This window comes from Stylophora pistillata, chromosome 7, assembly GCF_964205215.1.
Source record: "Stylophora pistillata chromosome 7, jaStyPist1.2, whole genome shotgun sequence".
Classification (NCBI taxonomy): domain Eukaryota; kingdom Metazoa; phylum Cnidaria; class Anthozoa; order Scleractinia; family Pocilloporidae; genus Stylophora; species Stylophora pistillata.
Genome location: NC_142525.1, coordinates 17,251,663 through 17,265,828, shown reverse-complemented (window position 1 = coordinate 17,265,828; position 14,166 = coordinate 17,251,663). Strand labels below are relative to the sequence as shown.

Sequence of the window (14,166 nt, the reverse complement as noted above, 5' to 3'; positions counted from 1 at the left end):
CTTCGCCTCTCGCTTCGCCTCTCGCTTCGCCTCTCGCTTCGCCTCTCGCTTCGCCTCTCGCTTCGCCTCTCGCTTCGCCTCTCGCTTCGCTTCTCGCTTCGCCTCTCGCTTCGCCTCTCGCTTCGCCTCTCGCTTCGCCTCTCGCTTCGCCTCTCGCTTCGCTGCTCGCTTCGCTGCTCGCTTCGCTGCTCGCTTCGCTTCTCGCTTCGCCTCTCGCTTCGCCTCTCGCTTCGCCTCTCGCTTCGCCTCTCGTTTCGCCTCTCGCTTCGCTTCTCGACTTCCTGACATTTTTATATAATATAAAAAATATTTTTAAAAAAAATATAAAAAATGGAAGAAAAGAAAAATTTGATTCCAATAAGCACAAAAGATTTCAGAGAAATTGCCAAAGGCTGTGGAATAAAAGACAGAAACAAGATTCCAAGCAAGGAATTGAAAGAAATGCTCGGCTATTCTCCTTTGAAAAACAAACGGAAGGTTGAAGTGAGCGACGAGACGGGTTTTCGCAAAGAATATCAATCACTCGGAGAAGCCGCCAAAGATTGTGGAATTTCGAAATCTTCTACTATTAAATATGCGCTGGATAATCAAAGAAATTTCATCAAAAGAAGATCAGACCAGAAAAAACTATTTGTGAGAGAAATTTGACATGATGTCGATAAAAACTGAAATCAAAGATTGTTTTTAACGATGAATTATCATTGAGGGGGAAGAGGATTCATTTTGGATAAGTCATCACAGAAAGCGAATGTCTTTCAGCGTGGGAGATTACATCAGAGTTTTAAATAAATGACAAATAGGGTTAAAGAACGTACTTTACCAGCTAAAATATTCGTGTGTGAAGAACTACGCTCTCAATTTGCATTCGTGGACAAAATACATTGAATTCAACATCCTAGAAGCAAAAATGGCAAGAAACTTACAAGACCTCTCTCAGATTTATGAAGAACTTAATGCGATCAGTACGGCGCACCCGGGATTTTCTCAACATTTTGAAAGATGTTATGAAGCCACAAAGAGAGAGATGCAGCCAGAAATCGAAAACGAAGACACAAACACAGAAAAGAAAGAAAAAATCAGAGACATCATCCTGAAAGGAATTGACGCGGAATTGGAAATGGATGTTGACATTGATGAACATAATGCGCCCACAGTTAGCCAAAACGTAAACGACACAATCTCCCCTTTGTTGGATTTGCAGCAATCTATAGATCTTTGCAGAGGGAGAATCCTGATGCTCTCAGAAAGATGTGGAGGCCACTTACACATGGCTAAGACTTTTTTAAGCAAAGCAGATTACAAGCAAGTGAGAGACGTTTGCGGCTACGAAAAACGCTATTGTGATATTTTGATTTGGTTCCATAAACTTTGCCATAAATATCCAAAGATAAAGAAATCTTCAGCTCCAATAAGAACATTTAACAGAAATCAAAAAATTGTAGTTCGAATCTGTGAAGAAAATCGTGCCCGACTTATTTGATGCGAGTTTAACTTGCAAGAAAACTCATTAAATATGCAGCGACGCGTTTTTTTTCTGAGTTCTTTTTTCAGAGAATAATATTGATCAATTTCGCTCAGTATCGAAGCGAATTCGACATCTGTTATCGAAGAGTCTTTCAAGGCCTTTGAGACGAGTCGGCTGATTGTTCGTTGCTTCGCTTCAGCAAGGGAGACGGTTTTTTCATGTTTTTCAGTCTTTTTTACGAGAGATTTGTTCGCGATAGTCATCGCGGCAGACGCGAAAGCAAGCAAACCCGCAATTCTTGTCAAAGGCACAGAAATTATAATTCCCACACCGCTCAAAGCACCTGCGAAACCACCTATCGACAAAAAAGCTGCCGTGATGGATGTGACTGACGATGTTATGCAGCACACAGCTTTTACTCTCTTGTATTATTTTTGCGACTTTCTGGTGATGTAAAATCTCATTTTCAATTTCCTTCTGGCAATCACAAATCTTTTTCAACCTGAAATCAGAGCCCGAATTTGGGAGAGAAGGATAAAGCGGTGGAGCACTTGGTAAAATATTTTCAGGAGACATTTTTAATAATTAGATTATCTCAAACTCAAATCTCATTGGCATTCCATTAAAATCTATTATTTTGTCATTTTCATCAGTCACAGAAATCTTCATTGATGTGATGTCATTCCTTTGAGATATTTTTCGCGGTGATGGGGTTTCAGAAAAATAGTTCACCCTCTCAAAGGGTTCTCCTGCAATGTCAAAGCACGCAAGAACCTGTGACGGCTTTCCATTGAATAAATTTTCATTCTCATCCAAAAGATCACAGCGGACAAGATAGTTGTTAAATGATGAAAAAGTTTTGACAAAATTGATTTTTTGCAAACGCCGTTTAATTCCAAGAGGATCAGCCAGATCATTATCAAGAACAATCTTTTTGTTTTGAGGATTTTTAATTTCCAAACTTGCCCTTGTGGCATTCAGTTGTACTTTGACTCCTTCGTTTTTCAATATATCCTCAAGAGCTTCGCCAAGGCCTTTCAGTGAATAATTTCCTTCAGGAATTGTCTTTACAGATGAATTGTCCTGAGCATCAAATATAGAGATTTCTCCAGAGCGACTCAAGTTGTGCCATGAGTTGTAAAGAGAACAGCTCACCAGCCTGATATGCTCAACGCTTCGCTCAACAAGGTTCAAAGGAGGTTCTTTGAAAAGAACTGCGAAATCATTTGAAACTTCAATAATTGTCAAAAAAAACCATTTTGATTTAAAAAACAAATTAAAATGCTAACTGCGTGGTTAAGATCACATGAAGCAAAAAGAATTGCTGAGAAAAAAAGAACAAAAGCCTGGAATGATTTCAAAGCAGAATATCCGAACGCAGATTTGAGCAAGTTCGAAGTGGTGGTAACATTCCTTAGCAAAAAGGAGGGAAAAGCAGAAGTTTACTTAAATCAAGCTAATGGTGTTCAAACTAGCGTCTCAGGATCAATCAGAAAAGACTGGGATGATGAAATGAAGCGCGCGCTTGGAATAGCAGGATTTCCCATCGAGCTCACTTTGAATCCTTCTGCAATTAAGGAGGTTCCAGCAGTTCCATTTCACGAGACTTCGAAAAGTCGCTTGAATGAAGAGATAAAGATATTTGTCACCCCAAATCAATATTTCGAAGCAAAACTCAGAGAAATATTCACAAGAATGAAAATTCAGCACAGCTCAGGCGCAGAATCAAAGAGATGGCTTGCTGGGCCGAATATGAGCTACTGGCCTCAACAACTCAACTTTGCTGTGTGGTGCGCTACTTCAGGCCGTGGAATCTCTCGTGAACTGCTCGACATGGTTTCAGAACAGATCAAATCGTTTCTACAGTTTCACATTTATTTCACAACCAGAAGAATTCTCTTTGAGATGGGTGGAATACAGAGTGGATCGGCTCTCCCGGGCGACACAACTTTCAGTCAGATGAAAAATAACTACGATCAGCCGTCGTTCCAAAGATTGTGTTCAGAATTTGGAATTTCGTCAAGCACAGACTTCCGCTTCAAAGAAGGAGGCAATCACGGTCTCGGATCTGTTTTCATTGATGTCACAAATACTGGATCTATGGCAACTGCAATCCCATATCCTGGTGACAACAAGTTCAGCGATGAAGGTGGAAAAGCTGCAAAAGGCAATCTGATATATTTCATAAGGAATGACAATGTTTAAGTTGAAAAACAGTTTGAGTTTTTCATGTCAGATAAGTCAGAAGGCTTGGCGCAAGCCGGGATGGCGAGATTGAATCAGTCGATTGAGGCATTTGTTTATTGTATTCTTGGTTCACAAGTCAATGTAAGATCGTCCATCTTGGGTTTATCAGGAAGTGCGAAAGAGGCTCAGAGTGAGTTCCTTGTATTAGTTGAGGATGCGATCAGAATGACAGACATCTCAAAGAGCGTACAGAGGTTTCAGCTCGCGATTGATGAGGCGAAAGTCAGGCTTGATCTTGCAATCTCACCAGGTAATTGGCTGATGCCTTCAAATCTTGTTTTGAACACACAGAGCACAGTTGGGTATAATAACAAGCTGAAGAAGGCACGTTCTGACATGAAGTTTGGGGTCAATAAATCAGGGAATTTGGAGATGAAATCAGTCCGAGTTATGCATATGAATGGGGGCTCATCAAAAATCAAGAGACCTGCTTCTCAAAAGACTTCAACTGAGGTTCAGTCTGAGACCACGAAGACAAGCGTGAGCAAGATCGACAGCAACAGCGTGAGCGCCAGCGAGAGCGATACAAATCATGATAAAATTAAGGTTGGATTGATTTCAGTTGGACTGGTCTCTGCCTTCCTGATTCATCGCCTTTTGTTTTGAAATCGCTCAACCATGAATATGGCAACACCCATTATCAGAACCCAAGCATTTTGTCCGAGAAAGCTGATCACTGAGCCAGCAGCTCTAAAACCGAAGCCGACGATTGTACCAATGAGACCTGGTAAAACTCCAGCGATCTTTTTTCCAAGAGTCTTCAGCCCGTTCCCCACCCCTTTTGCAACAGTCTTCAGGCCTTTTTTCAATGTGCTCACAATCACTCCAATCGTTGTTCCAACTGCCAAAACAACAGCAGAGACTGTAAAACCATACTTTTTGAAGATGTTTCTAACTCTCTCACGGAGCGATAATCTTTCTTCTAGTCTCTCTCTTTCATTCTCAAGAGCATCAATCCGTTCTTGATTTTCTGCTATCCTTTCTCTTGCTCGTTCTCTTATAGCAGGGTTTTCATTCTCATCATCAGCAATATCTCGATCATCTTGAATTGACTGTTGTAGCTTCTCAATTTCTTCGCCCTTCTGTGCAATCAAAACCTCTCGCTCTGGACCAAGTGATTTTTTAATTTCTTTTGAGAGACTTGGACTCAACCTCTGCTCATTTGTGCCTCTTTCTTCAGTAAACAAAGGATATGTCTTCTTGCCTTGACCAAACATCTTCACCTGCAACCTTCCTTTCTTGCAGGGGCGGATCCAGGGGAGAGGTTGAGGGGGTTGCAACCCCCCCTTTGAGCAGCATTTTAATTTTTTTTAATTCTTCTTTAAAAAAAATAAGAACAAAATTGTCTTTTACGAAGTTGTTTCACTTCCACCATTCACCTGCTTTTGCGGATTTAAAAAGATAATATACATTTCGCAACTTCTGTCAGTGTGGGGGATCAGTTACTTGGGAGAAAGTCTTATTAGGATCGCGTGACGTCCTCAGGGTCATATATAATAGGAACACAGGTGAAATTCATTCAAGCGTAAACGAGCGGGATTGGGACCGAGCGAATGTTTGAGTCAGTTGCTGAGGTCGAAGAACGTACGAACTGGAAGCTGTCATGAAGAAAATAACCGATTTTTATGCGAAGAAATCAGGTAAGTTCGTGTTTTTTTTTTTAAAAGACGGTTAATTATATTTAATAACAATAATAACTACTTTCAACACCCGATAGCCTTGACATACCGTGCAATTCATACAACAGATACAAAGTGTATTTTTCATTGTCCACCAGTTGAAAGCTGACTGGCAAGAAAATCATGTCTTTTGAACATAAATAAACATTTTGCAGGTTCAGCCCAATCGAGGCCTGAAGATAATGAAGGTATTAATGAAGGTAAGCAGAAATAAAATTGTTCTTAAACGGAGACAGAGAAAATAATTTATTATACTTCACTACGTGAACTGTCATTATAATTATAAACACAGAAAGCTTCGACATCCGATAGCTTCGACACGCGATAGCTTCGACACGCGACAGCCTCGACATACCGTGCAATTCATACAAAGTGTATTTTACATTGTGCACCATATTGAAAGCTGACTGGCAAGAAAATCATGTCTTTTGAACATAAATAAACATTTTGCAGGTTCAGCCCAGTCGAGGCCTGAAGATAATGAAGGTATTAATGAAGGTAAGCAGAAATAAAATTGTTCTTAAAACGGAGACAAAGAAAATAATTTATTATACTTCACTAAGTGAACTGTCATTATAATTATAAATACAGAAAGTGCTCCTCCTAACAAGCAGCCAAGAATCAGCAACCCTGACGATCAGGCTGGAGGGTCTGGGATCGAAGGTAGAATTTCTTATTTTTATTTATCCGAAAAGTAAACTTATATCGGCCAGCACCAACAAAAAGTATTTATTCCAACGTTGCAAGAAGTCTAGTGAATTCCAAATAAAACTGACTAGTATTATAATTTCGTTTTGTACACAGCTTTGCCCGATGAAGTATTGGTCGAGGTGTTTAAAAACTTCTGCCTTAAAGAATTGCTTAAAACAGTGTGCATGGTCTCAAAGAGGTGGAGGCACATTATAAACAACAATAACATTCTGTGGAGTTGCCTACTTCTTGATGAGTGGCCCATGCAATATTTAAATGAAGAACAAATTGTTAATTTCATGTCGCACTCCAGTGGGTTCAGATATTTATCTATAAGATATATCGAAATAACAACATCAGAAAGGAGGCTTCAAACATTGTTAGGAGATAGTCTGGGATTTTCTAAACGTTTGAGATATCTGGATTTAAGTGGCCAACCGATATCATCCCTTAATTTCCTATTGACTGACTCTAATTCTTCTCCTCTTGAAACCTTAATCCTAAATGACTGTAGAAAAATAGATACTTGTTGTTGCACGGCTATTTTAGAGCAATTACAAAATCTTACAGTACTATCACTCAACAGAGTAGGATTCACTGCCAATCAAGTGGCAACTATTACTTCCTCATTATGCTCATTGAATGTTCTGTGCCTGGTTGGTGTAAGCCTTGAAAGAAACGACGTAAGGCTGATTTTGCAAAAATTGAACAGCCTTCAGTTTTTTGAAATATCTTGCAGTTCCGAAGATAAAGAATATATTGATGCTCTAGGGGAAGAATATGACGTTACTTTTGTCTGCCTCTAAGAGTAAAAGCATGTTACATACTATAGCGGCATAACAGTGTTATGTTATAGAAAATAGTTTGTCATTTAGTGAAGGTATATATAACCAAGACATTTTTCATGTGACCTGTAAAGTACAATAAAAGCAGGCTATTGTATTTATTTAATGCATGTGTGTCAATTTTATTGAGGTTATTGCAAATAGATAAAGGACTAACCTATTAAAAGTTGTGAATGTATACAAATAAACTCTTTTTGTAAATTTTAGATGTAGCTGCAAAATGTCCTGTGCCTACCACTTCTGGTTCAACCACAGGCACAAAGATTGATTTGGGAACTGTTGTCAAAGATGCTGCAGGCTCTTGGGATGTTTTGAGGCGATTATCGCACGAAATTACAGATGAAAAAAGAATGCAATACCTTACATTACACTGCAAACCTTCTGAGTCTGATATACTTCATTCTCATCAAGTTACCAAAGGAAAGAAGACATGGAAAGTTTCTTTTCAATCGAAATGGCTGAAACAGTTCCCATGGCTTTGCTACAGCTACATACTTGAAGGTGGGATTTGTAGTCACTGTATCTTATTTCCTAACAAAGTTACCAAGGGTACAACACCAGGTGTATTGGTCACAGTACCGTACCAGAAATCTTACACTAAGGCACTTGGCAAGGATGGCATCCTCAACTGTCATGAGCAATCTGCGATGCATAGATACGCAACTGAACAGGCAGACCTCTTCAAACAAACTTTTCAGAATCCTGAGAGGTATAGAGTAGATTCCCAGCTGGCGACGGCCGAAGCCAATCAAGCCACAGAGAACAAAGAAATTCTACGACAGATTGTTCTAGCTGTTGAGTTTCTAGCAAAGCAGAGTCTGTCCTTTAGAGGACATCGTGATGATCGTGTCGATTTTTCAAGTTATGAAACTAACAGAGGAAACTTTGTTGCTCTACTTCAATTACTTGCGAAAGGAAACGAGCCTCTTAAGAAGCACCTCATGTCAGCAAGCCGACAAGCAAGATATACCAGCAAAACTATTCAGAATGAGGTCATTCACGTGTATTCATCAAAAATTAAGGAAAGGCTGACAGCAGAGCTGAGGGACAAGGGCCTCCCTTTCACGATTATAGCAGATGAGGGTACAGATCCACACTCAAACCAGGAGATCTTATCTTTATGCCTGAGGTTTGTGGACCAGTCTTCGCCAAACGATCCTCATGTCAAAGAATGCCTGATTAGTTTTATGCACTTACAACGAACAAATTCCACCATGATTTCAAGGAAGATTTTGGAATCTCTCTCTGATCCATCTGTTTCTTTGGATCCTAGCAACATCCGTGGTCAGGCATATGATGGAGCTTCTGTTATGTCAAGTGGAAAGGAAGGAGTGCAGGCTAAGATAAAAGAGTTCAGTCCGTTGGCTCTTTTCACGCACTGCTATGCTCACTGCCTAAACCTCTCCATCGCAGCAACATGCAAACTGGCAGAAGTGCGAAATTTGATAGGTCTGATTAACGAAGCATATCTTTTTTTAAATAACAGCCCGAAGCGACAGCAGCTGTTTGAGTTGACACTGAAAGAATACCTTCCTGAGAATTCTCACAGCAAGCTTCCAGGTCTATGCAAGACACGCTGGGTGGAAAGGCACACATGTCTAGATGTTTTTCTTGAAATGTATGAGATTCTTCTCACATTTCTTGATGCTATTGTTGCCCCCCACGAATACCCGAATTTAAAATCATCTACTGGAAGCTGGAACTGGGACAAGGATACCATCACAAAAGCCCAGGGACTGAAAGCCTCTTTGTCGTCATTTCAGACAGTAGTGGTTTTCATTACAACCAAGAATATTCTTGATGAAGTCAAAGCTCTTGCATCAAAGCTGCAGAAACGGGACCAAGATATTTATGAAGCATACATGATGGTTGATGAAGTAATTGGAAACATCAAGTCTGCTAGAAAAAACATTGACAGCGACTTTAAAGTGTGGTACACAGAAGTATTAAACCTTGCCGAGAAACTGGGAATCGTGGAAGCCGTACCCAGGAAGACAAGCATACAGAGGAACCGCTCAAACATTCCCAGCTCTAGTCCAATTGATCATTATAAAAAATCTGTGGCTATTCCCCTCCTTCATTCCTTGATTAGTCAAATGGAAGACCGGTTTTCTGTCGAAGACCGCCACGCACGCCACTTGCTTTATCTTGTTCCCTCAATCATAGTTCAAAACACCATGGAGCTATCTGAAGCAACAAAAGGCATGCTGTTCTGGGAGAATGACCTTCCTTTTCCCAAATCCCTTGGGAATGAGCTGCGAAGATGGCAAACTATGTGGCAGTCAACAGAGAAGGACCTCCCAAACAATCTTTTATTGGCACTTGGCGCGTGTGACGAGGATGCTTTTCCAAACATCCATCGTCTTCTACTCATCGCATGCACCCTACCAATCAGTAGTGCGGAAGCTGAGCGGTCCTTTTCGCTCATGAAACGGATCAAGACCTGCACCAGATCAACGATGTCTGAAGAGCGCTTCTCAGACCTTGCTGTAATTGCGATGCATTACCCTGAGAGATTCGAGGTAGACGAGATCTGCGAGGCTTTTGTAAAAGCCCATCCAAGAAGACTTTTTCAGGCTTCGTTGTTTGATTAATGAGGTATGCTAATGCAGTAGAAAAACGACAACAACTGCTGGACAGTTCAATCATACATTATTATTTTTTAATTTCTGTCTGAGAAATAAGATTAATCCCAGATTTTATATCATGCCTTCACAAAATCTAAACATCATATTTTTGGGGGACAGGTATGACACTGGAACTGTTAAGAGCTCACGCCAGAGGCATGGGGCCATCACTCGCCTTCTGCCATTGGCGATAAAAGTGTACTACAATAATGTACAAACGGGCCGCCGCAAGGGTTTCAATAAAAGCCGGTTACCGGCGGTTTACTGCCGCCTGTCATGCCTCTTTCAGCCGTCTATTCACAGTTTGTAATTCTTAGTCTCTCTTCTACTAGAACTAAACTAATAAGTAATGCAAGAAAGCAACGGAAGAATTCTAGAACGGAAGACAACGTCAAAAAAAACACTCTTTCCAACCTTGAAATACAGGCTACAACAACACGCCTTTTGATGCCCAGAATGCTGGAAATTGCATTTCCGAGCTTCTAGATTTCAAATTTTTCTGGGGGGGCATGCCCCCAGACCCCCCTAGTTGGAAGGGGCCTTGCGGCCCCTTCTAAATCACCGACATCTGTACAACCCCCCCTTTCAGAAAATCCTGGATCCGCCCCTGTCTTGCTATAAGAAACCTCAAGCTCTGAAGCTTTTGCCTCAGGAAAAATTATAGTAAGTGATTCTCATGCATTCTCATTTGAAGTTAAAACTCGCGAACCAAAAATATCACCTTCAATAAAAGATGTCTCAGCAGTTTTTGAGCCCTTTTCTTGCTCTCTGTTCATTGTCGTCTTTGGAATTTCTTCGCCTGAGGGCCCTAGAGTTGAATTCTTGTCTGGTTGAAAAGGTGTTGTTGTGTCTCCTTCATCATCATCATCATCGTTATGTTCTAACAGAGGATCAGTATCTCCAAAATCTGCTATTTTTTTTAAGTATCTTTTATAAAAATGGAAGTCAGTGAAAGAATTGGCCCAAGTTTTGAAAAAAAGATGTCAAACGCTCTCAAGGCAGACCGTGTGATTCACAGAGTAACATTCAACCCGAATAGTGCTTTCCCTGGTGAAGTCCTTAGGGTTCCAGTTCCAAAACTTGATAATGGGGTAGTACTTGTGCCTGGATCGCTTGCACTCATCCTCAACTTGACAGTCAGTGGGCATGCAAACAATTTCCTCGTGAACAATGTAGCAAGAGCTCTTGTTGATCGACTGACTTTGAAATTTGCAGGAGAAATTGTGCAAGACACTGATGGTTATGATTTATTCAAGCTTTGGGAGGACCTCTTCTTGACTGAGAATGAGAGGGCAAACATGTTCAGAGAAGATATTCTGTCTGAAGATCTTTCGAAAATCAGATGCAGCGCTGGAGATAAGAAGACTTCAGGCGTTGATAAAGAAAATAAGCTCAATGAAGTTTATGGGAAAGTGTACAGGATTTCATTGGATCATAATATTTTGAAAGATCATGGAGCCTTTTTTCCGAGAGCTCTTTCTGATGAGCTTCTCTTCGAGCTCAGGCTTGCACCTGCTGGTAGTGTTGTGAAGGTATCCGACCCAAAAAAACTTTATTATAAATTGACTGACATCCAGCTTGAGTATGAAGTCATTCACGGCGAAAAACTCGCTGATGAAGCCCTTTCTAACTACAAAAATGGAAAGAGATTCATGTACGGGCATATCACTCATCTCAAGACAATCTCAATAGATAAAGGTTCTGACACGATCATCAATGAGAGCATCAATGTTCCAAGGAGGTCCATGAAGGGGCTTCTTCTCTTTTATGAGACATACACAGCAGGAACAAGAAATAGTGAAAAGGCGTTTAATCCCAACATCACTGATGTTAAGCTGACTGTTGATGGTATTCCAAATAAGATTTACAGCCAAGGAATGCAGGCAAGAGATATGTGGGAAGAAGTCTTTAGAAGATTTGGGAAGGAGAACAGCGCGATGAAGGCAACAGACTTTTATGCTGGAGAAAGATTCAGTCTCTTTATCGATCTTAGAAGCATGAAAGACAATGATCTTTATGGTTCAGGATTGAGATTGGTGAATACAAAAGATGGAGTTCATCTTGCCATTAACAGGAAAGGATCGGGTTCAGGAAATGTTAAATGTCACATCTTCATTCTTTCTGATGCTCAGCTCAACATCCTCAACAGAGAGCTTGAAAGTGTGACCTATTAATAACGCGATCATGAGTTTTTTCTGAGATATTGTCATTAGTTTTTTCTGATGGTTCAAACGAATTTTGAGGTTGTCTTGAGAATTGTTCATTTTTAAATGAGAAAAAAAATTAAAATCATTTTTCAAAACTGCCCTGTTTTTCAGGCAATTGTGCCAGAAACCCACTGAATCAAATCTCAAAATTCTTCAATTTTTCTTTGATTTTTGAAAGAAACTGCGCCAATCATTTTGCCTGAAAAAGATCGCTCTTTTTTTTTTAAATGAGATAAAAAATGAGAAAAAATCATTTTTCAAAACTGCCCTGTTTTTCAGGGTATTTTGAAAATGTGCCAGAAACCCCCTTTTCCTACTACTAAAGCTGTTAAAATTTCATAGTCAAATAATTACTTAACAAAAATCTAAAGCCACAAAAAGTATTTATTTTCAATGAAATAGGTACTTGATGAAATTCAAGAGAATAATAAAATTAGTTTTTAAAGTGTATTTGTGAATATTGAATGTCAAAGTTCCTACCAACATCGATGCATACTTGTAATAACAGAGGGTTCCTGAGGGGCTTATTTCTTAATCACCTTTAGTAGCTCGGTAAGAGCCATCCTCAGAGACCTAGGGGCTGGGAGTCGATTTCAAGTTAAGGGCAGAAGAGCCCCTGGGGACATTGTCTTACAAGACTAGTTCCAAACGGTCGCAGTCGTTCTGGCATCTGATTGGTGCCAGAAAATCTTTGTGTTTTTCTGCCCAATCAGAGTGAAGTGTCCTTTGAAGTCCTTTCGTGTGTTTTAACACGCAAATATTCAAGAAGCTCTGTTGCTTGCTATGTTTGTTTGGGCCGTGAGATGAAGCTTTACCCGAGGTGAAAAGTTTCAGTCGCAGCACACAATGTAAGAAAAATCGATCAGATTGTCCGCGAAATCTTACCGGAAATTATACTGAATACTTTCGCAGGTATCACAAGAGAACGAGTTTAAAAGTTTGCGAGGTTCGTATAAAACATAATGGTTGCAAGCATTGATATGTCGTTTTAAACTTTAGATGAGATGTAAGCCTAAATCTTTCAAGATGTTTTGTATAATTTGCTGTAACTGAAACTTTTCCAATGGCGTGAAGCTATTTTGTCGCACGGGCCACGCAGGTATGTCGAGCAACTAACGCTTATGGAACTTCTTGTCCACGCCCGGCCAAAATCTAATCTAATCTTCGCTTGAAAAAAAAGAAAAGCTAAACGTGGAAACTTTTGTTTATTGGATGTGGGTACATAACCCTGTACTGAGCTGACATTTACAATAAAGCAAACCCTCCCTTTCCATCCAATATTTCTTGGTCTTTGGTTTTGTTTTCTTCAATGAAAGCAGCATCGATTCCCAGTGATCAAAGGTATTTAACTTGGTCTTCAACAATCGACAAAAGAGGTGAAATGACAATGACCAAGGGACTAGAAGGGAATCCGTGGCCTTTCGAGCTCAAGAATTTGAACACTCAACGCAGCAGTTGAAAGATTAAACTTTCTTCAAAGACTTCAAACCCCTTCGGTAACTGTTCGAAAACATATCTCCTTTCCACGATGTTCTCGATGATTAGTCTTTGATCAGATCTTAATTAGCTAACCGGAAACACAGCTAAGCTTTCTTTAAGCGCTTGCTGGAGGTCGTCCACGTACTTAACGTTCTCTGCAACTTTGGCCATATTGTAAATTCTTTACTACAAAGCAACGATTAGAATTTGGCGCCCACAGGAAGCTACGTAAGTGTAAGCGCCAGTTGCTTGACATACCTGCGTGGCCCGTGCGACGAAATAGCTTGACGGGATTGGAAAAGTTTCAGTCACAACAAATTGTACAAAAAATCTAAAAAGATTTAAGCTTACATCTCATCTAACGTTTAAAGCGACAGATCAATGCCTGCAACCATTTATGTTTTATACGAACCTCTCAAACTTTTAAACACGTTCTCTTGTGATACCTGCGAAAGTATTCAGCATAATTTCCGGTAAGATTTCGCGGACAATCTGATCGACTTTTTCAGTGACCCACAAAATTAAAACAAACAGGTAATGTATTGCCGCAAGCGAAGTTATTCCTTTGAAATTGTTATGAAAGCACTACATGCAGCTGTACGTGTATGAAGACCAGACAGTTAATAGTTTGAATACGAGAGAAACACTCGATCGTGAAGTCTCATGTTTAAAACTATCTCGCGGATTCTACATTCCTACAATGTCCACGTCGCTAACAGACCGATTACTCAATACTTCATAAGGAGCAGTTTTCAAGATCTGCCTAGACTGCAGAGCCTCCTCTATCGGAGAGATCGGCAGGAAACTGAACAAAAGACTGGCTTAACACAACGAGCGACGAGAAAAGGCCACGTCGACAGTCACATTGCTGAACATTATCGACTTACAAACCAATCTATTAACTTGGAGTCTGTACAATGCTTAACC

General features: G+C 40.2%; 2 protein-coding genes and 1 pseudogene across 3 annotated transcripts; all 3 read left to right on the top strand.

The window, feature by feature from the left end:
• The first annotated feature begins 2,826 nt into the window (after positions 1–2,826).
• On the top strand, positions 2,827–4,298 carry LOC148726915 (uncharacterized; annotated as a pseudogene).
• Positions 4,299–5,012: 714 nt separating this feature from the next.
• Positions 5,013–9,849, top strand: LOC148726914 (52 kDa repressor of the inhibitor of the protein kinase-like). 2 transcript variants are annotated; one of them, XM_088727700.1, is made up of 5 exons: positions 5,013–5,352; positions 5,547–5,591; positions 5,845–5,889; positions 5,983–6,054; positions 7,134–9,849. In XM_088727700.1, the coding sequence occupies exons 1-5, from the start codon at positions 5,316–5,318 to the stop codon at positions 9,518–9,520; spliced, it is 2,586 nt and encodes an 861-aa protein (XP_088583826.1). In that variant the 5' UTR covers positions 5,013–5,315; the 3' UTR covers positions 9,521–9,849. The 2 variants fall into 2 exon arrangements, with proteins under 2 accessions (XP_088583826.1, XP_088583827.1); XM_088727701.1 differs by lacking the exon at positions 5,547–5,591.
• Positions 9,850–9,988: 139 nt separating this feature from the next.
• LOC148726913 (uncharacterized) lies at positions 9,989–12,564 on the top strand. Its single transcript, XM_088727838.1, has one exon. The coding sequence runs from the start codon at positions 10,492–10,494 to the stop codon at positions 11,725–11,727; it is 1,236 nt and encodes a 411-aa protein (XP_088583964.1). The 5' UTR covers positions 9,989–10,491; the 3' UTR covers positions 11,728–12,564.
• The last annotated feature ends 1,602 nt before the right edge of the window (positions 12,565–14,166 follow it).

Excerpts from the sequence above, each read along its gene's own strand:
- LOC148726914 (XM_088727700.1), top strand. The coding sequence starts at position 5,316 with ATGAAGAAAATAACCGATTTTTATGCGAAGAAATCAG. Across the intron at positions 5,890-5,982 it reads TAATGAAGGTATTAATGAAG|AAAGTGCTCCTCCTAACAAG; the intron begins GTAAGCAGAAAT and ends TTATAAATACAG. Across the intron at positions 6,055-7,133 it reads TGGAGGGTCTGGGATCGAAG|ATGTAGCTGCAAAATGTCCT; the intron begins GTAGAATTTCTT and ends TGTAAATTTTAG.
- LOC148726913 (XM_088727838.1), top strand. The coding sequence starts at position 10,492 with ATGGAAGTCAGTGAAAGAATTGGCCCAAGTTTTGAAAAAAAGATGTCA.